Here is a 22817-nt window from a genome sequence, read left to right as displayed (position 1 = left end):
GCTGCGTTTCATCAGCCTGCAATGGCACGTTATCTTGTCAAAAAAAAACAACACAGGAGCTCTCCATCACACATAACACGACAGCTGTTTGCATTACAACCATTCCCAGCCATCTTCAACGGTAACAACTCTGTAACAGAGCTGTGGTTAACATGGGAGTTAGCGCAGCTAGCGCAAAGCGAGCATTCCAAGTCTTAGCCAACTTTTTCTTCTCCGAGTAAACAGAAAGTTTTTGTTTATTTCAGTGACTCATAGCTGACATACTGTATACTGCAACAAACATCTATGAGGACCAATATTAAGAGTCTAAATTGTGTACAATAAACTCAAGGACATCGCTGAATGCACACTGAGAAAAACATAGTCATCTAAGCCAAGATAGCATTAACATGTTTACCATGCAAGTCTGTGATTGTTTGAAAAAGAGTGAAACACACTCGTTGGATTACATTCTATGAACTTGTCACAGGCTGAAAGAGTGAGTTTTGAACCTTTCAACGATGAATTAGGTTTAACATGGGAACATCAAAAGAGTACAAGCTCTTAGTTGAGGAAGGTAATTAATCGACGCTACAGTTCAGCGCAGTTACTCAGATAATGGACCATTTGTTTGTTTGTGTGTTTGTTTGTTTATTTTTTTTTCCTAGGAGGGCATTTCTCCGCGCTGGCATCTTTAAGGCTTGGCAGTGGGTGTTGTCTGTATCTTACTCTGTGGAACCCTTAACTCGGACCAGAGCAAACAGTTTAGGTTGGTCAAACAACAACATCTGCTGGTCCTACAAATACACCCGGAGATGAAAGCCCCATCAGTACGGGCTCATGACCATCACACCTTAGCGCAGGTGTAGTGTCCCTCACCTCCAGACCCGCTGAGAGACGTATGGTAACATCAAAAGAAGACAGGATACACACACACACACACACACACACACACTGCTGTAGATGTGGAAGATGTAACAGACGACGGCTAATTCTCGAGAGCTCTTTTCTCTCTTTCGATATCTCTTTCCACCTCGTTCCATCTATCATTACCCTTTTTCCCTTCCCCTCTCTCTCTCTCTCTCTCTCTCCCTCTCCCCTGTCTGTGTGCGTGTGTGTGTGTCTGTGTGTGTGTGTGTGTGTGCGTGTCTGAGTGACAGTAGTGATAGATTGCACATTGATTGTGTCGGTGTAGAGCAGGAGCAGACTGAGCAGTGAAACAAAGCCCAGGATACTAAGCAGAGTCTAATTGAGGGGACAAAGAGAGAGTGTGAGTGAGTGAATGTGTGTGTGTGTGTGTGTGTGTGAGAGGGAGAGAGAGCATGAGAGATGGGTCAATTACTGCCACACAGCCCGGCAGTGGACACTAACTACAGGAAAACCCATAACCGACACACACACACACACACACACACACACACACACACAGCCATCAGACGCTAAGAAGCGCTAACACCATTATCACAAAAATATCCCCTCCTTGCTCACTCATTCGCTCTTATAGGTGAGACACATGCATCTAAATGCAAATCCTTTTCAAAGTGGACTGCCCAATTCTCACCGTCATTAGCAATAATGGGGCTACATCACACAGGAACAGAAAAAAAAAAAAAAAAAGGACACAAATACATTTTTAACCAAATTATGCAAATCTATTCAAGATAATCAAGACTCACAAAAAGCCCAAATGCTGAAGTTTTTAATACAGAACATTGCTATTTATGTCCTTCCAGTAAGTTCTATACTGGCCTTTCCACTGTATTCAAGGACATCCTCACATGTCTCTATGGTGTATGATGCTTGAGAAAGGAAGAGTGTATTGTGGTGAGGGACGTGAACGAATTGTAACGTCACCTTCTCTTTACGACTGACCCTGGATCTGTTGTTAGAGGGTGCAGGACCGGTCTGTAGAGGAGCAGGGAGCCTGAGAACTTTGACCTCTGCACAAGGGGTTGTCATTAGACTGACAAACAAGGCCATTCACAGGGGTGGAGACCAGAGAGGCGGACAGAGAGAGAGAAAGAGAGAGAGAGAGACCCCGAGAAAGACAAGAGAGACTACATGTAAACCCCCCCCCCCCCCCCCCCCATCTCAAAAAGCCCAAATACTTGCTGTTCCCTTGGGGGAAGGAAGGACCAACACCAATTAAATGCCACCAGAGGTCCTGCTACCATGGAAACAGGAGTCACGGCAACCGAGACCCCCCAAACCCACCCCCCCCACCCCCACGCCCTCCAGCCGTCTTCGAGTCACATGCGTAGGAGACTGCAAACGAAACGTCTGGAGAACGCTGTGACAACGTTCAAGCGACGTACAAGGGACACCGCCTGTGTGTTCAGCAAACACCGGGGTGAGGTTAAGTGAATGTATGACAACTGAGGCAGTAACACGCTCGGTTTGTGTGTGAAACAACGCGGCAACGCTGCACCAACGTTGAGAGAACCTCTAGTGCTCATGTAGACGGCTTGGCTCAAATGGACGACGGCTCACACATTGGTTTAGACCCATTCCATCACCATACACAAGTAATCACCAAGCGATTAGATCACATCAGTGGGAGAAAGAGTATGAAAGAGAGAGAGAGAGAGAGAGAGAAAGAGAGAACATAGAATGAGACAGAAAGAGAGAGAGAGAAAAAAATGAACGAAGAAAGAAGAGAGGAGAATGAAGCTGTTTCTTCAGTCTGTTACATAAGATCTGTCTTAGGTGCCTGTGTGTGTGTGTGTGTGTGTGTGCACGTGTGCGTGTGTGCTGTAAAATGGGCAGTAGTGATTGTGTGTGTGTGTGTGTGTGTGTAGTAAAATGGGCAGTAGTGATTGTGTGTGTAGTAAAATGGGCAGTAGTGATTGTGTGTGTAGTAAAATGGGCAGTAGGGATTGTGTGTGTGTGTGTGTGTGTGTGTGTGTAGTAAAATGGGCAGTAGTGATTGTGTGTGTGTGTGTGTGTAGTAAAACGGGCAGTAGTGAGTGTGTGTGTGTGTGTGTGTAGTAAAACGGGCAGTAGTGATTGTGTGTGTGTGTGTGTGTCTAGTAAAACGGGCAGTAGTGATTGTGTGTGTGTGTGTGTGTGTGTGTGTGTGTGTGTAGTAAAATGGGCATTAAGTGGACGCGTGCGTCCAGCACATGGAGAGTAATCCTCTTACTGTCTGTTGTGTGGAGGCTCACTGGAGTCATTATATAACACTCCTTATCCACACACATACACGTACACACACACAGCAAGACCAACAGTCATCCACTATCACTGCTACTGACCTCACACACACACACACACAGTGACGCAGGCAGGGCACACGCGTGCGTCCACCACAAGACTGAACCCAAACAACACACACTGATCTGTCACACATACACACACGACGTACTCACAGAATAGCGTAAGCAAACACATAAACGCATAAGAACACACCCACTAGGACTACAGTGGGCTTTGCATACACTTAAATGTGCAGTGCCTAATCAACCGATTTTGTAACTATATGGATGCAATGACCGTATTCAAATACAGGGCATATACGAAATAATGGAAACAATATAAATGTGAGAAGTACTATTTTGAGGTGGCTCAGCAGAACTGAGAAATGACTCTACGTAAGGGTTGATCTGATCATCACCAGGGGTCAATGATAATTACGAGCGGGTGTGATGGGTTTGTACCGAAATCGACAAACAAACGCGGTTCTATAGTCCTCGGTGTAATTCGCGGTACAAATCCACGGTGTAGTGAACCGTGGATTTTTTTCTTCTCTTCAGCTTTTGTAAGTGAAGTTTTCCTTCTGAACGTCACCCCAAATATCAGGGTATACGTATTCTTAGTGGTGGAGGACGTTCCACACCGTTCGTGCCTCTGTTCGTTTTTATGAAAAACGTTAATCATAATTTGATGTCAACGCAATTTTTTTCTTCTTCTTCTTTTCAGTTCTCACTGCGTGAAAATATATGTAGGCTACTGTGCTTATCACATCGGGCGCGAACACTTAAACTGAGCGGATGATTACAACGGCTTTAACGACAGTGTCGACCAAGTAACCATTTTAAATAACAACGGAACACACTGTGTCATTACTCAGACCATAAATAATATGTTATATTGGAATATATAAATCCACATAACCGAATCAAGTAGATCTCATTTCTAGGTTTCTCTAAGTGAGAACTCGTTTTTCTTATGGCGAAGCAGCCTCACGTTGAAAAAGTCAGTGCTGTCGTCACGTATTTCTTTGCCGTTTGTATTCAATTTGTTCGTTTCGTGTTAAATTTGTGTGTGTTAGAGTAAACAACAACAAAACTCAAGTGCTGAGTTGATTCAATTTTCCTTCAGGCCAAACCGTGATACAAACTGATCTGTGGCCCAACAGCCGAGGTACAAACTTATAAGTGAATGGTGTGAACTGTTATACCTCTACCAATTACCGATATGGCTCTGCTTTACAACACAGGTCAACGCTTTTGTTTGTGCTTTTCGAAACTTTGGACGTGAAAGTTTTAAGAGAATTTGAAAGAGGTCACGTGAGGTGTCGGTAACAGAGGCAGCTAAATATTTAACGTTTCAAAGTGAAGAGAATCAAAGATTATGATAGCATACACCACATAAAGTAAGAGAAAACCTGGCTGTAAACTGAAGCGTTCTGACAGAGATGGATGAACATTTGATGGAATAGGTGCTAAAACAAACAAACAAACAAACACCTTAAAAATCACTCCTTGAACTGAAATTATACTTTTGTGAGTTAGTTTCATTAGCAACCACAGCAACAAAAAAGAAATTTCACAAGGCCAATACTGATGTTTGGTGTGCCATTCACAAACCAATGCCGATGGTCATATTTTAGTGTTATACACCCAAAGGCTGAACTTCTGTGTTTTCTACACTGCTCGTTCATACCTGTTAAATGTAGAGGTTAATCCGTTATGGTACAGAGTGCCACCTCAGGATCGTCACCAACTCCCATTTTATTGCGGTCAACAAACACAAAAACCATTCAAGTTGACTGGGGGTAATCTTTTGCTTTCAATATTGTTTCCTCAAGATATGGTAACACCATCATATTCACGGCTTGAAACGATTTTCTGAAGGTCAGAATGCAATCAGAGCAATGGCCTCCAATATGACCAAACGGCAACAGGACCGAACCTTTACGGAAACTTCTGGATTATTTTTGTCTTTTTTCATTTCGGCGGGAACCTACAGTTTGCTGTCTGTAGCAGTGATCTGATATGCTGCTAGAAAGATCTCCGGATTTTGTGGAATGGTATTACCAGAAGAAATCAAGATGTTATGTTTGCAACTGGTCGCCAAACCGCCTGATTCCATTCCAAATATGCATACACTGATCAGTGATTCCCATCATTCTGTGTGTCCACCGCATTAGACGTGTCTTTTTTTTCAAGTTCAGGGTGCTTACATGCACATCAAAAAATGGATTTCTACACCAACTAGTTCTTGCTTAATATGGCTTTGTTGGGGGAAAAAAAAACACCTTTCTAATTTATGCGTGACAAAATTCTCACGAATCTCCTAGGCCTTGTTTTGGAGGTATGAGACTGTGAGAACACGAATCTCCTAGGCCTTGTTTTGGAGGTATGAGACTGTGAGAACATGTGGGGAGATAATTTGTTTTTTAAAATGATTGAGGAGGGGACAGTACCACAGCGATGTCCAAAACTATAATCTCACATTCGTGCATACGACATTCGCCGACGGAGTGAAGCCTCTCACCACAGGGCTTTTCCACTTTTGCTTCCTGGTTATGTCATGCAGAGGAGTTCTTCCAAACAAGTCACTGGTGGCTTTTTGGCTGAGGAAAATGCGTTTTTTTTTTGCGTTTTTATGGTCTGTTATTTTCTCTTTCTTCACCGTCGTGGTGGCAGGGGGAGCGCAAACATATCACCTTGCTCTCAGAAGAGTCAAGGACATTTCTGGAAGTTTCCGTAAAAAAATAGCTAACAGTCAACATCAGGTGGAAACTCGCACTGTTTTATCATAAAGTGGTATTGTGTACGAGTGTGAAATGAGGGCATCCTTAAACCTTGAGCGTTTCTCCTTTTAAGACACAAACACACACACACATCCGCACGCGCACGTGCACACACACAGACAGCCAAACGCAGTAAACTGTCCCGAAGAATAAAAAACATATGCTGGAAGAGCCAGAACTGAATGTCATGGAAACTGAAATGGTTTTCTTTCAGAAACAGCTCTGCGCATGCAATTAGTATTTCACACAGAAAACTTTCAGATAAAACGTTCGGGGGAGAAAAAAAAAAAAAAAGACTGTCTTCTGGTCCACTCCCGTGGTTTTACTCCAAGACGTGTTTACTGATAGTGGTTTGGGCAGGATCGTTGATTTATCAGAAACTGTTATGAAAACTCGTATATCTCTGCTTCCTACAAACACAGCTCATCCCAGAACAGCAGAGGAAGTAGTGAGACATATGGTCATAGGCTGTCTCTCTGTCTCTGGTCACCTCAGGTCAAAGAAGTCGTTTTCACTACCAAATATTAGCGTGATAAAAACGTGTATTCAAATGAAGGGGAAAATACTAGAGATGTTTAATCATTGGCAGTTGTACCAAGAATTATCTTCTGTCCTTAACAAAGCAGAGCTTCAAATGAATACACCGTAAAAAGATTGAAATATAATAAATTGTACTTTGTCTATCAGGGTGTTTGTTGACTGCATGGTTTGAATTTTTTTTTTTTTTTCAATTTATTTCGTTAATATTAGTGCGATAAACCTTTTTCTGTTAAACTGGGGTTTCATCTCATCAGCTTATTTAAGCAGTAGTGAAACCAGCAATTAACACACACTGAGTTCAATGGCGTGCCGCAGAGGCTCTGTGTTAGGTCCTGAAATTGGTTCTTAATACTGAGTTCACATTACATCAAAAACGTCTAAAAACACAGGCGCACACACACACAGACAGACGCAAACACGCACACCAAATACAACCCAACAAACTTCTAAACTAACACCCCCCCCCCCCCCCCCCCCCCCCCCCCCCAAGAAACAGACAAACACACACACAGGAGCCCTACTTTACGATGTGTAGTTGTGCTGCAGTCCCTTGGGAAGTGCAGGCAAGAATACACCAGAGTGTTTCTCCCAGTCAGTGCCACCACTTGACGGTTTGTGTATTTGTTTACCGTTGACAGCATACAAATATTAACTCAAATCTAGAAGGTCTATCAGGCACGGCATCCAAAGGGAAAACTTTTCAACCGAAGAGGGGTTTTTTTTTTTTTTTCAAAACTCACAATTCTCTCTCTCTCTCTCATGCTGTCTGGCTGTCTCTCTCTCTCTCTCATGCTGTCTGGCTGTCTCTCTCTCTCTCTCATGCTGTCTGGCTGTCTATCTCTCTCTCTCATGCTGTCTGGCTGTCTATCTCTCTCTCATGCTGTCTGGCTGTCTATCTCTCTCTCTCTCTCTCTGTAACACTGTCTGGCTGTCTGTCTCTCTCTCATATGCTGTCTGGCTCTCTCTCTCTCTCTCTCTCTCTCTCTCTAACACTATCTGGCTGTCTATCTCTCTCTCACATGCTGTCTGTCTAGCTGTCTATCTCTCTCTCTCTCATACACACAAACATGCTGACAGTTTCCTTCTTACTCTTTCTTCATCCTGTTTCTCTCTCTCTCTGTTTCTCTCTCTTTCTCTGTTTCTCTCTCCATCTTCAGTGTTTATATATTTTACCTCATGTCATGAGTCATTTTAGCGTATTGAAATGTCAGTGAGTTTCTTTTCAATGAAGGTTTGACTAAAACTGTGTTTTTGGTTTTGACCAAGCACTCAGACACCACTTGAAACATCAGTCAGTCAGTCAGTCACACACTTTAGAAAGACAAAACAAAAATATGCTTAACAAAAAGGTCACCTGCCTACGTGTTTTTATTCAACCACCTAACGATTCAAAAAGTTCACGTGACAATGAAACTAAAAAAAAAAAAATCGCATCTTTGCAGGTGTAGGGGAAAAAAAAAAAATATCGACACATCTTTTTCTGTCTTTACTCATCCTGTTTCTTTAACTGTCTTTCTTTCTACCTCTGACTCACCTAATCTCTCTCTTTGTTTCTCTTTATCTCACTTTCTTTATCCCTCTGACAATAGACGGGTGGAGGCAGTAGCAAATTGGACTGTGGATAGACCAGGATTATTGGAAGTTGGGAGTGTATTATTTCACACTGGAGTGTATTATCGGAAGATGGAATGTAAAATGATGTCTTAGTAATAAGGGACAGGACGATGTCCCACATTTAGGGGGTTGAGGAGGGTGGGGGCAAACGGGAGAGAATGTCATGTCACGTCGTGTCATTGTCCGCCGCTTATCTGGGACCAGGTCACGGTGGACAGAGAATGTGAGAGCAGTTTATAAGACAACAGAACATATTCACTCTCTCTCTCTCTCTCTCTCTCTCTCTCTCTCACACACACACACACACACACAAATAAACACACAGGCAGACAGAATGACAGGTAAAGTGAACAAAAAGTGACATAATTGAACAGTAATACAAAGGTGGAACATGACACACACACACACACACACAAACAGGAGGAGGTAAAGAAAACATACATGCTCCTTTTTCTCCGCCTGAAAAAAAGGAGCAACTTAACTCCACATTCCCCAGAGTGGACAGATAAAAGGGCACAAGGGATAACATGAACGGATGATAAGAGGAAAGAGAGAGAGAGAGAAGGAGAGAGAGAGAGAGAGTGAGCACAGAACGTAAGACAGCATGAGCAATGAGGAAAAACAGTCACAAGAGGGAAAAAACAGACGATATCAGATGAAAGCTAACAAGCAAGACAGGCCAGTTAAGCAGCGAACTCTTTGTCTCTCTCTGTCTCTCTCTCCCTCTCTCTCTCTCTCTCAGCCGCGGTCAGCGTCATGGCTGTGCTATGACTGTAAGCTGGCTGTAAAGACCCTGTGTGTATTTTTAGCTTTCTGTGTGCAGATTACTGGTGTATTTTTAGCTAACGTTACCCAATCAAACTTCACCCCGTTAATACACACGTCACAGGGGCTCTCTCCAGCACCTCCTCTAAACAGCTGAGACCCAGAGAGAGAGAGGAGAGGGAAAAGAGGGAGTCCTAAGGTAAGGGTAGCATATTTTGCAAAAACAAATATGAAAATATGAAAGCTCAAGCCAAAGCGACAAGACGTGAAAATTAGAATCTGTTTCAAAATATTGGACGACTTTTACTAAAACAGTACAAAAGCTACAGATCTACAAGTGTTCAAGTGTTAACTGTTTAATCAACATTTGAAAACTCTACAGTACAGAGAGAATAAGACAGCAAAACGTTGAAGATATGAGAGTGGTTTACAGAAGTTAAAGACGCTTTTGTGAAAAGCTGTCTTCTGGCTCTCAAACTCAAACAGAGCTTTAGAGACAGAACCACTACCTTTCTCCTTCTCTTCATTGCGTTTTTCTCTCCCTCTCTCGCACTCAGGAAAAGGACATTACATAATTCTCCAAACAGTTCCTCTGTAATGAGAGCCATGCAGTCTACACAGACACACACACACACACACATTTCCGACCTGACAGATACGAGCCGACAGCCAGGCTGTTCCCGGCTGTCTGCATCACCATCGCCATGACAACGCCCGGAGACAGTTCACAGAGAGAGAGAGAGGGAGAGAGAGAGTCAGAGAGAGAGAGAGGCGGAGAGAGAGAGACAAAACAGACAGAGTGTGTAGAAATAAAGACTACAGAAGCCCAAGTTTCAACAAGAGAGGGTTTTTACAAACACAGGAGCAAACAGTAGCCTGTTCCGTTCATTTTTAAAAACCAAAGCAAACACCTCTACTGCTCCTTCTCTGCCCCCGTCTACCCCACAATGTTTCCCCATCCACCTCCCAAACGTCTCCATCTCCTCCACACCTCTTCCCTCCTCCTCCTCCTCCAAAAAAAAAATGACTCCAAATTGAAATTACACAAAAAAAATTATGTTTCTCTTCATGGTGTTTAACTGACAATATGAATAAAGGTGTCAGAGCTAAAATAGAACAAACTTGTGAAGCGGTTGGGGGTCTCTGTGGTGTGGATTTTAAAAAAAGAAAGAAAAAAAAAGAAGAAAAAAAAAGGACAATGTGACATGCTTTTCAATGTGCAGCTCACGCTAGCATCCTCGGTTTCACTTGTTGAATTCACCTCTCAGTTATTCGTTTGATACGCTCGTATTTTACCAGATAAAAATGAGGAAACTGAAAAAAAAACAAAAAACAAAACAAAACTGACTGCTACATATTTTTAAGAGAACATTGTTTTGATATCAGTTAAATCTAAACTCAGTTCCTTTGTGCAAAAAAACCCCAAAAACAAACAAACAAACAAACAAAAAAACAGCGTCTGAAATGACACAACAGAGAGGCTGGTGTGGGTGTGCGTGTCGGGGAGGGGTTGTGTTTACAAGTCTGTTGGGTTTTGATGTGTATTTGGTCTCAATGCGCGTGTGTGTGTGTGTGTGTGCGCGTGCGTGCGTGAAGTGCGAGGAAGTGAGTGAGCAAGTGAACGAGAGTGCGTGCCCCACAGACTACGGTAAAATCAAAAGAGAAATAATTGGGGGGGGGGGGGGGGTTAATAAGAATTACTGTACTGGGTACAGGATGTGTACTCACAGGGGTACTACACCTTCTGTTTGTTTGTGTGCGAGTGTAACAACACCAGTAACACCATCTCCAGGCAACAGCAGACACAGAGAGAGAGAAGTACAGTAACCTCTCTCTCTCTCTCTCTGGGAGCATCTCTTAATGTAATATTCATGAGGATGGATAGTATGCTTCCTTATAAGACTGTTCAACGTTCACTTTTCTCTTCATTCAGGGTGCCTCAAAAGCAGTTACCCTCCCTAAAAGAAAAGAAAAAAAAAAAAAACCCTCCTCCTACAGTAAAATGGCTTATCTGACTCATCTGCCATCCGGCCTGCCTAGCGTCTCTCTCTCTCTCAAAACCAGGCAAAACACTGACTCAACACCCCACCCCACCCCACCCCCACCCTTCCAACCCTCACCCCCTCAGGTTCTCAATGCAAAAATTCAGACTTGTGGAGTTCAAAGTTCTCGACGTGGGTATAACGAGTGGCTCAGCAACGGTGAGTGAGAGAGAGAGAGAGAGAGAGAGAGAGAGAGAGACCAAGTCCAGCCGTCAGACGTCAACACGTTTACAAACATAAATGGGGGAGGGGAAGTCTCTCTCCAGTACATTCGGTTCAGATCAGATTTACAATCACTGTACAGAGGGTGCTCAAAAAATCGTTTTTTTTCCCTCTTTCTCTCTCTTTTAATTAACAGTTTAACACAGTGCAAAATGCCACACGCTGAACCACACGAGGTGTTTTTTTTTTTTTTTTTTTCAAATAGGAGCCATGAAATCGAGAAAGATGAAAGGACAGATTACACATAATACTATGATTGAAAAAAAAAAAACCCAAAAAACCAAAGTGACTCGAATTTTACATGCCAAATTTTTCACCTCAGCTTAACGGATCAGTGCTATGCCTTCAGCGTTCTCTCAACACTCCAAATACCCATCAGTCATCTGGGAGGTTAACCCGCACACAAACAAACTGATTCTACAGATAAAAATACTACTGTTCACTCACCGAGACCTACAGTAGGCTGTGCTATGCTACCCTCTCGTCTGGAGAGAGAAGAGAGACAGAGAGAGAAACCGATTGAGATGGAGATAGAAAGAGAGAGAGAGAGAGAGAGAGGAAAAACAGAGAGAGAGAGACAGACAGGCAGAGAAAGAGAGGCAAAGAGAGAGAGACAGAGAGAGGGTATGAGAGAGCAAGAGAGTGTGAGAGAGGCAAACAGGCAGACAGGCAGAGAGAGAGTATGAGAGAAGCAGAGAGAGAGAGAGGCAAAGACAGAGAGAGAGACAGAGAGAGGGGCGGAGAGAGAAAGAGAGCGTGAGAGAGGCAAAGAGACAGAGACAGACAGGCAGAGAGAGAGAGAGAGTGAGTATGAGAGAGAGAGAGAGTTTAGTGTTCAGAGGAGACACCCTCTTCCTTGTTTGCAATTGTTATCGGGCTATTTTTGGACCTGTCAGCCTTGACTAGGAAGTCATAAAACTAAACCTGAGAGTTGGTCTATTCTTCCCATAGATGATGCAAAAAAAAAAAAAAAAAACCTGAATAAAAACACATGCAGAGAGAGAATGAGAGTAGTAACTGAGCTGTATATAAAGCAGTGTCTTTTCAAATCATTGTAAATTCATGCATTTATCTTCTGGAATCTTCTACACTAGCTGAATGCATCCGCTTCTTTTAAATGTGAATGGCATCACAATCGTAAAAAGCCACAGAAATAAAACCTGACAAATAAAAGAGACAGAGAGAGAGAGAACTTTGTTTTTCCACACTGTTTGGATGCTGAAGGGTGATGAGTCAGACTGTATTTAAACTGACCTGATTCACTCCCTCGTTCACTCACCGTAACTACTAGTCTACGAGACAACGCACTCTAGATAACGGGTGTGAAGTCTGTCAAAGCGATCTTTTCTAAAGGGAAAAAAAAGATGAAACTGTAAAACCAAACTGTTAAACTTTCTTTCCTCTGCCACACACACACAAACACACACACACACACCAGGGATCTTGTAAGATTTGGCTACAACACTTCGTATTCTCAAGCCGTGTGCCGCGACACACAATCGCCACTTCCAAAATTTCATCGTCTCGGAAACACGACTAGGGGACGAGCGCGTGTCAACAGCTTGCCTCCACGAGCCGAACGGGCGAATTCCAAACTGTAGAACGTGGAGTAGATGTTTTAAAATAATTATACCATGCTGTAAATGAGAGGGTTGTGATATTCTAAAATGTATTTTTTGTTATTTTGAACATCAAATCAATCTGTCATTTTTGTTTAGTCAAGCAAAGCACCAGTTCAGTTGACTGCAATGAGCACTTTCCACACAGAGGTACACCATTCACAGCAGTCTTCAGGCATGAACGCAGGGGCAAAATACACAGACGTTTACAATGACAGAATTGCTACAGTCAATTGAAACTATGAGATGAGATGAGATTATGAGCTAGTGCACAACAAGTGTAAGCGGGTATGGTGTGATTTACCCATTAAAATGTTTAAAACTGAACGCCTAGGTAATGCTCCTCGATTAGTTTTCTTGTGCGTTTGTCACCTCCTCGTCCACGTATTCTGTGCGAATTGACAACAGTCTTACCTCTAGGGCGATAATCTTTTTTTTTTAGACCAACAATACATGTTATTCCCGCAGTCAGAGGAGAAAACAAGACCTCGCAAATTCACAACAAACCACATTCTTATTGGCCACCAAACGCTGACGCCGTCAAGTATTTCGCAACATTGCAACTGCTTAACAAAGTATAGGCCCTAAAACAGAGGCGTTCTCGTCCTTCAAAATCACTTTCGAACTCTTCAACCACACAGCCCCGAAAACACCTCTCCATCGTCTCTACCCTTTTCTTCTTCCTCTTTTCCATCTCTCTCCAATCTTACTTTCATATTACATGCGGTATTAGGCCACTCGATAATGAACATTTTTCTTACTTTTACTGCATTGCTTTTCTGACGGGCTCGCTGACTGAAACACAATTACTCATCTCATCGGGCTAATGGCTATTGACGCTAAAGCTGCTAGAGCAAACACTCATAAAAATTTCATGGCAGAAAGGTCGATGAAAACGTGCGGATGGTACGATAAACGGCTTAAACTACGAGTTAGGTCACGAGTGGAGTTAGGACAACTCGCAACGAGAACGACCCCAACCGAGCCAAACAAACAAAGTCTGAGGAAATTTCAGTCCTCAAGAATAAACGTCCAATTATTAAATAAGCAGCTTGGTCGACGGCAGAAACTCTTCTGGTATGTAATTGAACCGCCTGTCACAGTAGACAGAACAATTATAACCACCGAAACTTTATTTGGCTTTCTTATTAACCTGTAGCATCGTGTGCAAAAGAGGACTAATGATGTAAATAAGACGGCGAGATAGAAAGATGAGCATTATCGATGTGATTAGAGCAGAGACTGAAAATCTGCAGAGATCGAAAGATCAGAGATGTTGTGTATCGGTGATGTAGAGAGGATTTTTTTTTTTTTTTGCCGATTTGAAAAAGACCAAAATGGGGAAGTGGCCACTGGACCTTAAGAGGAAGGAAATAATGATTAAGAAACAAAAGTATTTTTTTCTGACAAACACACACACGTACACGCGCGCGCGCGCGCGCGCTGAGGGAGTCAGAAGGGCCACAACACTGTGTACGTCTCTGAACACATCAGGTCACACGGGCACGCGCACATCAAGCCAGGCGATGGTATACATAGACACCCTCTCATACACATCAGAGGAAAACGGGCATTCTAAGTTACCCCAGCAAGAGTTTTTTTGTTTGTTTGTTTTTTAATCAGCTACTCAAAACGACAACCAGAAACAAATATTAAACCAATATTTCATAATAAATTTCAGTCTGCGCTCATAAACGAAGGGGCATATTTCTTGTCTTTAGCATTGTTGCGATGAGGAGGGAGCACACAGAGCTGTGTGTGTGTGTGTGCGCGCGTGTGTGTGTGTGTGTGTGGTAGGCCGGACAGCGCTGTGGTAAATCTCGCTAGGTAAATCCCGCTTAGCTTTGGGATTTGGTCCAAAAGTTGTGGAGTCAGAGGCCTCTTTCCTCTTCTAATCCAGATGAGGATTCCCAAATCTAGCCTCTACAACTGCACCCACACTCAGAGAGGACTGGCAGTGTGCTTGTGCTTGTGTGTGTGTGTGTGTGTGTGTGTGTAAACACCTCATCGATCAGGCCGCCAAGACTTAGTGAACACGTGGCTTGTATGTTAAAATGGTCTACCTAAGCATGAGTCTGCACGGATCCGCTTGAGCCTGGGTGTGAGGGTCTGACGTTTCCTCTGGGGAAAATAATGAGGCCACACACACACACACACGCACACACACGCGCGCGCATGCGCGCGCAGAGCTTTCAAAGCAATCATTCGGCCACTTAACTTGTATCAGATGCAGATCAGGTACACACGAATTCTTGGAAGGTAGGCTGTGTTAAAATCGGATTATTTTCGTGCGAGTGTGGAAATGAGCGATTTTGCTGCGGTAACAGCTAACTGAGCCTGTGTGCCTGTGTGTGTGTGTGTGTGTGTGAGATGACACTCATGTATATTTAAGCTTCTCTCTCACAGGGCCTCATTGAGAGGCTGTGGCAGTGTGGGGGCTTCCAGGCATCTCTCTCATCAATAATGGAGCTGATTGTGCTTAAGCTCTCTCACACATGGCTAACAGACACACACACACACACAGAACAGAACAACACCTTTTGGGATACTGGTGATCTGTCCTTCAGGAGGACACATTCTTCATACAGAACGAGTGTGTGTGTGTGTGAGTGAGAGAGAGAGACTGTAAACAATTTCATAACACAGCAATTAGAGCATTTTTACAGTTATTAATGGCAGAAAACCTATTACAGTCTGCCCTCCACATTCACGGGGGTTAGGGTCGCAGGACCCCCGTGAAAGTGGAAGAACTGCAAATATCTCTAGGCACCCTCCAAACATTAACTCTTAATACTGTTGACCACATTTAACACAGAAAAAAAGGAAAACAATACACTGTACTGCATTTATGACTTACTAACGTTTTTTTTTTTAGTTTTCTTTACAGTTTTTAGTCTACACACGTTGTCTGCGATTATCCGCAGTAGGCCACAAAACTCCAAAAAAACCCCAAAAACCCCCATTTAATGACTGATGGCAAACTCACGAATAATCAAATCCGCGAAAGCTGAAACCCTCGAAAGTCGAGGTTCGACTGTATTCAACCCCTCTCTCTCTCTCTCTCTCTCTCTCTCCCTCTCTCTCTCTCTCTCTTTCCTTTCTTTCATGATCCCGATTCCTCTACTCCATCTTTTACTTCCTTTCCTTCGCATTTCATTCTCCACTGACCAGAGTCACTCGCTGCCTCAAATTCATCACACTTTCTCTACCGCAACACCGACTGCTTTTAAAGACCAATCAAATGTGTGTCCTTCCACTGTTGCCCCCACCCCCAAACACACACACACACACACACACACACACACACATACATACAGAGCAACCGTCCACTCTTCACGTGGACAGGAAGTGAGGCGCTGAAACAGGACATGACGTAATGCTTTGTCACGGGGACATTTGACTGAGCTTTGATTTTGACTCAGTCACAACAGGCCAATGAAAGGTACGTTACAAAGTGGCCCCGCCCGCTTCCGCACACTTCCCTAGCCACGTACGTGTCAGGGAGCAACATGTTTCTGAATCACCGTCAACCTTTACGAAGAGCAAAGCCACTTGACTTTGACCTTAAAAGTCCGCAGAACTCAAATACCCTCTCCCCCGCCTTCTCCATGCCATCACGGGAATAATGATCTCGCAGCGAAGAAAAGTGGCGACTTTTGGATCAGACGAAGAGCACATGTTCCGACGGGGGCCTGGTTTCACATCACCATAAGGACAAGCAACCTGTTTGTGTGTCTGTCTGTCTGTCTGTCTCTCACACTCTCTCTCTCTCAGTTCTACAACCACTTATTGAATATGAAGTTTGAACATCCGCCCCCCCCCCCCCCTCACCACGCCCCCAGTCAGAGAGTTTCCCCTCCATGTCGAAACAGGATCCAGAAACTTCTGTCTGGCCTTTCCACATCGTTTTCTCTCAGACGTGTGGGTGTCGGTGCCATTCCAGAGCCCGAACGAACACAACCTTTGACACTGACAGAGAGTGTCACACTCACTAAAATATGCATTTAAAAAAAAAATTTCTACACAGACATAATGATACTGCTACACCAGGGGACACTTCTCTCTCCTTCTCCAAATTAAACTATGTTTTTACAGGCCCAGTCAAATGATTATAGCTCCATTCCCTTTTTTGATTCAACAACAGGTCTGGGATCTGTTATGTCAACCATGCTCTATAAGATCTACACTCATATCAGCACATTATTAAGTATCTGCGCTCCTCTCTCAGGGCTAACACCTCGTAGTCCACTTAGGAAAGTCACTCGCTTTGTTTTAAGGATTAAAAAATAACCGTATGAGGTTCGAAACCTCAGCGATGAACGTGTGTTTTGTCTGTACGAGGAATGGAAGGCTCAGCGCAAACTAAAGAGACTTTTCCAGAAGCTTCAGCCCCTGCTAAAGTGCAGTTTGTGCGTATGTATGAGTGTGTGTGTGTGTGCGCAATAGCTATAACGACTTTCCAAGTCTAAAAAGAGATTTATGGCATATAGAGCAAAAGTTTGTGCGTCTCTCTTTTTTGTGAACATTCCCTCCTGAAAGGTGACACTATGATCTTGTGGTGTTTAAGTGTGTGAGCTTGTACGTGTGTGCATGTGTATGTGTGTGTGTGTGCGTGTGTGTGTGTGTGTGCGCGTGTGTGTGTGGGTGGAGGGGAATGTGGTCTTGTCGACTCTGTAAATTAAAAACATCCCAGGACAGGCAAAGTTAGGCCCTCTCACTTTCCCTCCCTCCCTCCCTCCCTCCCTCCCTCCCTCTCTCTTTGTTTCTTTCTCTCTCCGATAGTATCTGCACATTTAAACGCGTACAGTATACACACAGGTCCACAGAAAGATAACGCACAAGTGGTAATGCAAACTGAGAAAAGTGACAGTGATGGTGAGAGAAAAAAAAAAAGAGAGAGAGAGAGAGAGAGAGAAATAAAAGATCTGTGTTCACACATTCAACACCAATGCTAAAATATCTGCCCATGTTTAATTATATCACTGTATAACTGCTACTTTCTCCGGTGTCATTCAAAGCTGACGATAAACTTTGGATGTAAGCATGGACAGTATTTTCTCCATAGTAACCCCCTCACTTAATCTTGTTACTGATGGCCTGGCTGCCTTGGAACCTATACAAAAAAACATTCTTGTCTGCTGGTCTGGGATCAGCTGCTATGTTGATTACAGTAGTTTTGATTATTAAAGGCACTGGAGATGCTGGCTTAAGATCAGCTATTAAACTATGAGAGTTACTGGAGCAGGAAAGTAGGCCATACTATCTAATGGGCTTTTACAGAAGCAAATTCCCACTTTAATGAATGGGCAGACAAGGAACTATGCAACCCCCTCCCTCCTCCTCCTCCTCTTCTTCTTCTTCTTCTTCCTTCTCTTGAAGAAAAAGAAAAAAAAGGAGAGAGGAGGGGAAGAAAGGACAAGAAAAGACACATTCTTAAGTCGTGAGCCTTCAGCCTCAGTGCTTTGTGCCGACGTAAAACAGAGATTAGCCTAACACACGCGAGAGAAACTGGTATTGTTTAAATGAGCATTAAGGGCGAGCTCGCGCGAGAGAAGGTCTTTTAGCGTTGTCGTGTCCTCCTTTTGTCAGTTTGTGAACAATTAGCAACCACGTACCTGAGGTTGCTAACTGAAAAGCTCCGGTCAAAATGAGTTCAGATGTGTTTCCACTTCAAATGTTTGCTCAAGCTTTCAGGTTGGAGTGGTTTCTGACATGTAAAATTACGTAAAAAAAAAACAAGAAAAAACCCAAACAAACAAAAAAAAACCAAGTGGACTAGGCTTAATGGCTTGTAACATTTCTCTTAGTTTAGCTCTTAGTTACTGAAAAAAGAAAAGATACACGGTGAAGAGGAAGAGAGAGAGACTGGGAATCATTTAAAAAAAAAAAAAAAAAAAAAAGACACAACTTTCGATTTCCTCCGCTAACGTTCACAAAACAAACAATCTCTGTAAAGTAAAAGAAGCGGCACAGGCATATTAGGCCGCCGCCCAATGCAAAGATAAAACGGAACACAAACACACAAAAAGAGTCTTCTCCTGGTCGCGCGTACACAGAAGCCCTGCTTTTCCTCTTCCGAGTCTCTGACGACACATCAGACCCTGTACGGTTGAGCCAACTCCAGGGTTTAAATTTAGACTCCGGGCACGAGGCCCAACTAACACCAAAAACAATGTGATACCACAAGCTTTGCTTTTGCACCCTTTCCGAGCAAACGCTGAGGTGAAGACGACAGAACTTAGAAAGTACAAAAATGCAGATGATAAGCAAGCAAGTAAGCCCCATGGTTTCTAGACTTGTATGTTACCTCAGGCTTTTGTGCATTAGGTGCCTGTAAAAGACTGAATTTACACGATAGCTACAAATATAAACACAGTGTAACTTCCTCAAAGGGACACATTGTGACGCTATGTTCTCTTTATATATGTTTGATAATGAACTGACACAGGGCTACACACTGTTCGCATGTACATGCAATGTAATCTATTTGGTCATGTGTACACGCTACTGGAGAAATGGTGTAAAATGCAGAAGTATTAAGGACACACACAGAAATGAGCAGAACACAGACAATTACACAAACAAACAAACAAACAAACAGAAAAACAGAAGTGCAAGTCAAATGTTGAGAGTGAGACAAACAAACAACAATGGCTTGGAAGTGTCCATGCTGGCTTTCGTTCTACCACTTATTTAAAACACACTTGATTCGGCTAATTGAGGCCCAGTTGAACATGTTACTAGCCAAGTCAGGTGTGCTGCATCTTAAGAATCCTTGTATTTTTTTTTCTTTCTTTCTTTTCTTTTTTTTTTTTTTTTTTACAGACACACTCATCTCATGCAGACCTCTTCAAAAACCAGATGGAACCAGTGAGCACCGACACACACACACGCGCGCGCGCGCACACAGGAATAAAATTCCATCCAGAGATGGAAGAGAAGGATGTGAGGACATAGTTAAAGGATCCAGTTTCAGCATTTGTTTTCTGCAAATCATGAAGTAGGTTCGAAAATAGGAAACCAAAGAGGACGCAGCTGGCAAAAGATATGAAACAGCGTATTCCTAGTTTAAATTAACTGTACGCTCAATTTTATTTTACTTTGTTTTTAAAAGTAAAATGCCTGACAACGGAAACTGGTTCAAACTGTTTTTAAACCATTAAGGCATTTTAAGACATTTTTTTCTGACGATATATTTTTTCGGTTGTAAATTGCTCTCCTGGTTACGAGCAGACGGAAGCAATGCCCACACGGATGATTAAGTAAATCGGTAGGGTTTTTCACAAAGACATCGTTGACAGCATTAACCTGACTTTATACAGCCACCTAGCTGTGGCGACGCAGACTAAGGCAGGGGAGGAAAACACCCAAAAAAGCGGGCTGCTGTCTCTTTAAGTCGTAATCCTTCAATTTGAAGCATTTGTTGCCTACTAGTTAATGGGCGGCTCGATGTAACGTCCACATTGCTTGGGAGGGGGTCCCATTCTATTAGCATCGTCACTAAGTCGCTAACAGCGCCGCTCCAAGCAGTACCAATGTCGCCTTCTGAAATTAGAGCGCTCCTACGAGACTCACTTAGCATTTCAAAGGGGAATTGACCACCTCAACACAAAAGGCGACTTCTCAACACGGCAAAACGTCAGAGAATTCAAACTCAAGAGACGAAAAATCTGACCAGTATCTTGCTAGCACATGCTCTGATCTGTCTGTTACACTTTAAATATCTACCTTCGCCGTAGTTAAAGAAAAACCAAAAACTGTATGTAACTTAAGTATTCTTTTTTTCATCCACAACAAATGCACATAAAAACCAAAACTGTGCGAACGTGTGACAGACGAATGAACAAACTACGCCTGTTTACACGAAGCAGACAGGGCAAGACTGATGATTCGTCATACTAAAGTGGAAACTGATCATAACTCGCCATCGCATGAGTATAATCATCCCTCTTGATATTTCCCCTCCTTCAGACCCTCCTCCTTCCATCCCCCTGTCCTCCCCTTCTCTCTCCCTCCTTCTTTTAAGTTGAGGCTGTGCGCAAAGTGTGTTCATGTGAAATGTTGCACCTCTGTATAGCAACAAGACTGTAACCTAAGTAAGTTCTCTAATGTTAGTAAAGCTTTTCACGCATACACAATACTGAACACTTAACGTTTTAAGTTGACAGTTAATTGGGGAGAAAAAAAAATACGGACAACGAATCAGGGTCGAAACCGAAAGCAACCGCTTTGTGAGGGCACACGACAAGATTTAAATCAATGCCTAGCGAATAGAAACCGTGCTTTAAAAAAAAGCGATGCATAACATTGGTGGATGTTAGGTTCACATTTGCCTCACTATCTCACTGCTCTTATAGGGAAACAAAACAAAGTGGCAAGTTTGGCTACCGCACTACTCCAGTAGTAGGAGGAGATAGAATGTATGACATCACGAACTATGTGCAACTGTTCCATAACTTTAGGAAGGCAGCCTTGTTTCATGCGTACAACTAAGTTAACCACAGTGTTGAAACTGGCTCTATAAAAGCTTCCTGTGTCAAAACACGCATGTTTGGTCAATGTAACTCTACGCTTAAGCAGCTAAAACTACATATTGTGCTTGGTGGGATTTTTTTTTCGCAAGAAAACGTTCTTGAGGTTGCTTAGCTGCTGTCTCCAAAAATACAAAACCACATCGCACAGGCGAAAGTTTGATAATGTCAACACTTCCAGACAGTATGTGTGACGCCTGCTTCTCACGTAGGCTATTCATTCAAAGCACAGTGTTTTCAAGCAAACTTTCCCCAACATCTAACCTGGCCTTGGGACTGGGGGTAAATGCGAACGTGAAGAAGGGCATATTCTCAATGCACCTACCGCTATGAGCGTGTTATTCCTCTGCTCGGTTGTAGCTGCCGAGTCAGTGTCTTGTTGCTTGCTCTGTTGCTTGTTGGCAGATTTTTTCGCCCGCTGCTCTAGGCTTCGCTGGTAAAGGTTCACCGTCTCCCGGCGCTCTATCTCAAGTTGTTCAGCTTGAGCCTGCTGGTATCGGTTCTCGCAGTTGACATGGTGTCGCCGGCAACCCTCGATCCGTTGTCTCAGTCGCTCGACCACGGTGCTGTGTTTTGGAATGCTAACGCTGTTGACCGTGGTGTTGCTGGCGTTGATGCCGGTGTTCATGTTACTGTTGTTGATGCAAATACTGCCGCCGTTCGCGGCGTTGGGGCTTGCAAAATCTCCCATCCTCTGTGCCCAAAGTACACAGTATACTGGAAGAACTTTGTCAAGCCCCCCGATTCACTCTCTCTTTCTCTCCCTCTCCAAACCGTGTTTGGAGTCCTCTTATAAGGGAATCACAGAGAAATGAGGGGGTACTCAAATGACTGTCAATGAGAGGTGGCGGTGGTTTCCCTCACTCGGGGGTATCGCTGTTTTAACCATTCAATACTGTTGCAGTAATAATCAAGCAAGATTACACGACAATGTCGGAACGTGAAGAACCGAGCGAGGCGACCAGGTCAACCTCCTGCCCTCTTCGCGTGCCTGGAGCGGCTACACGCACTCTACTGCAGCCCCATAGAACATCCGGATGTTAACGGGCGACCATCACACACAACAACCAATGTTGCGAGCTCGCCGTTTTATTGTGTTGTCCTTTAAGGAAAAGTTTTGCCGTCTGCAGCGAACAGGCTCCGGAGTAGTTTTGTGAACTTGCATTTCATTAGTTTGGTCGGTAAAATCCCCCAAGCGTGAAGAAGGTGTGCAAAATTCAAAAGCCCTCTCCCGTGATATAGGGACGCAGAAGGAAATCCTGGAGACACCGCGATGTACTCGTCTCTAGTAGCTGCTGCCACCATCACAATAATCGAGTACTCCCCTCCTCCATACTAGCGGAGTGATATTAGGACAAGCAGCCGAGTAAAAACCAGTCAGAGAGCTGTGAGCAGCCCTGCGGCGCATCGCAAAACCCGGGGCGGAGCGCAGGCCTCCGCGGAAGAGGACTCAGGGCTTGCTAGCGCGGAACTCCGAGGTGTAGACAGGATAGGAAGGAATGAGTCTAACATAGTTCAATCGGAGGGG

General features: G+C 43.6%; 1 protein-coding gene across 1 annotated transcript in view; it reads right to left on the bottom strand.

Moving 5' to 3' along the window:
* maml3 (mastermind-like transcriptional coactivator 3) overlaps window positions 1-22012 on the bottom strand; it is an 88075-nt gene extending 66063 nt beyond the window's left edge. The window contains exon 1 of the mRNA XM_030788319.1: window positions 21615-22012. Within this exon, the coding sequence (XP_030644179.1) occupies window positions 21615-21980 (366 nt within the window). The 5' untranslated portion in view covers window positions 21981-22012. The remainder of the gene's footprint in view (window positions 1-21614) is intronic.
* Between the last annotated feature and the right edge of the window lie 805 nt (window positions 22013-22817).

Source organism: Chanos chanos, chromosome 11 (assembly GCF_902362185.1).
Source record: "Chanos chanos chromosome 11, fChaCha1.1, whole genome shotgun sequence".
Lineage (NCBI taxonomy): Eukaryota > Metazoa > Chordata > Actinopteri > Gonorynchiformes > Chanidae > Chanos > Chanos chanos.
Note: the sequence above shows the minus strand (reverse complement) of the source record. Positions and strands in the feature narration are given on the sequence as shown.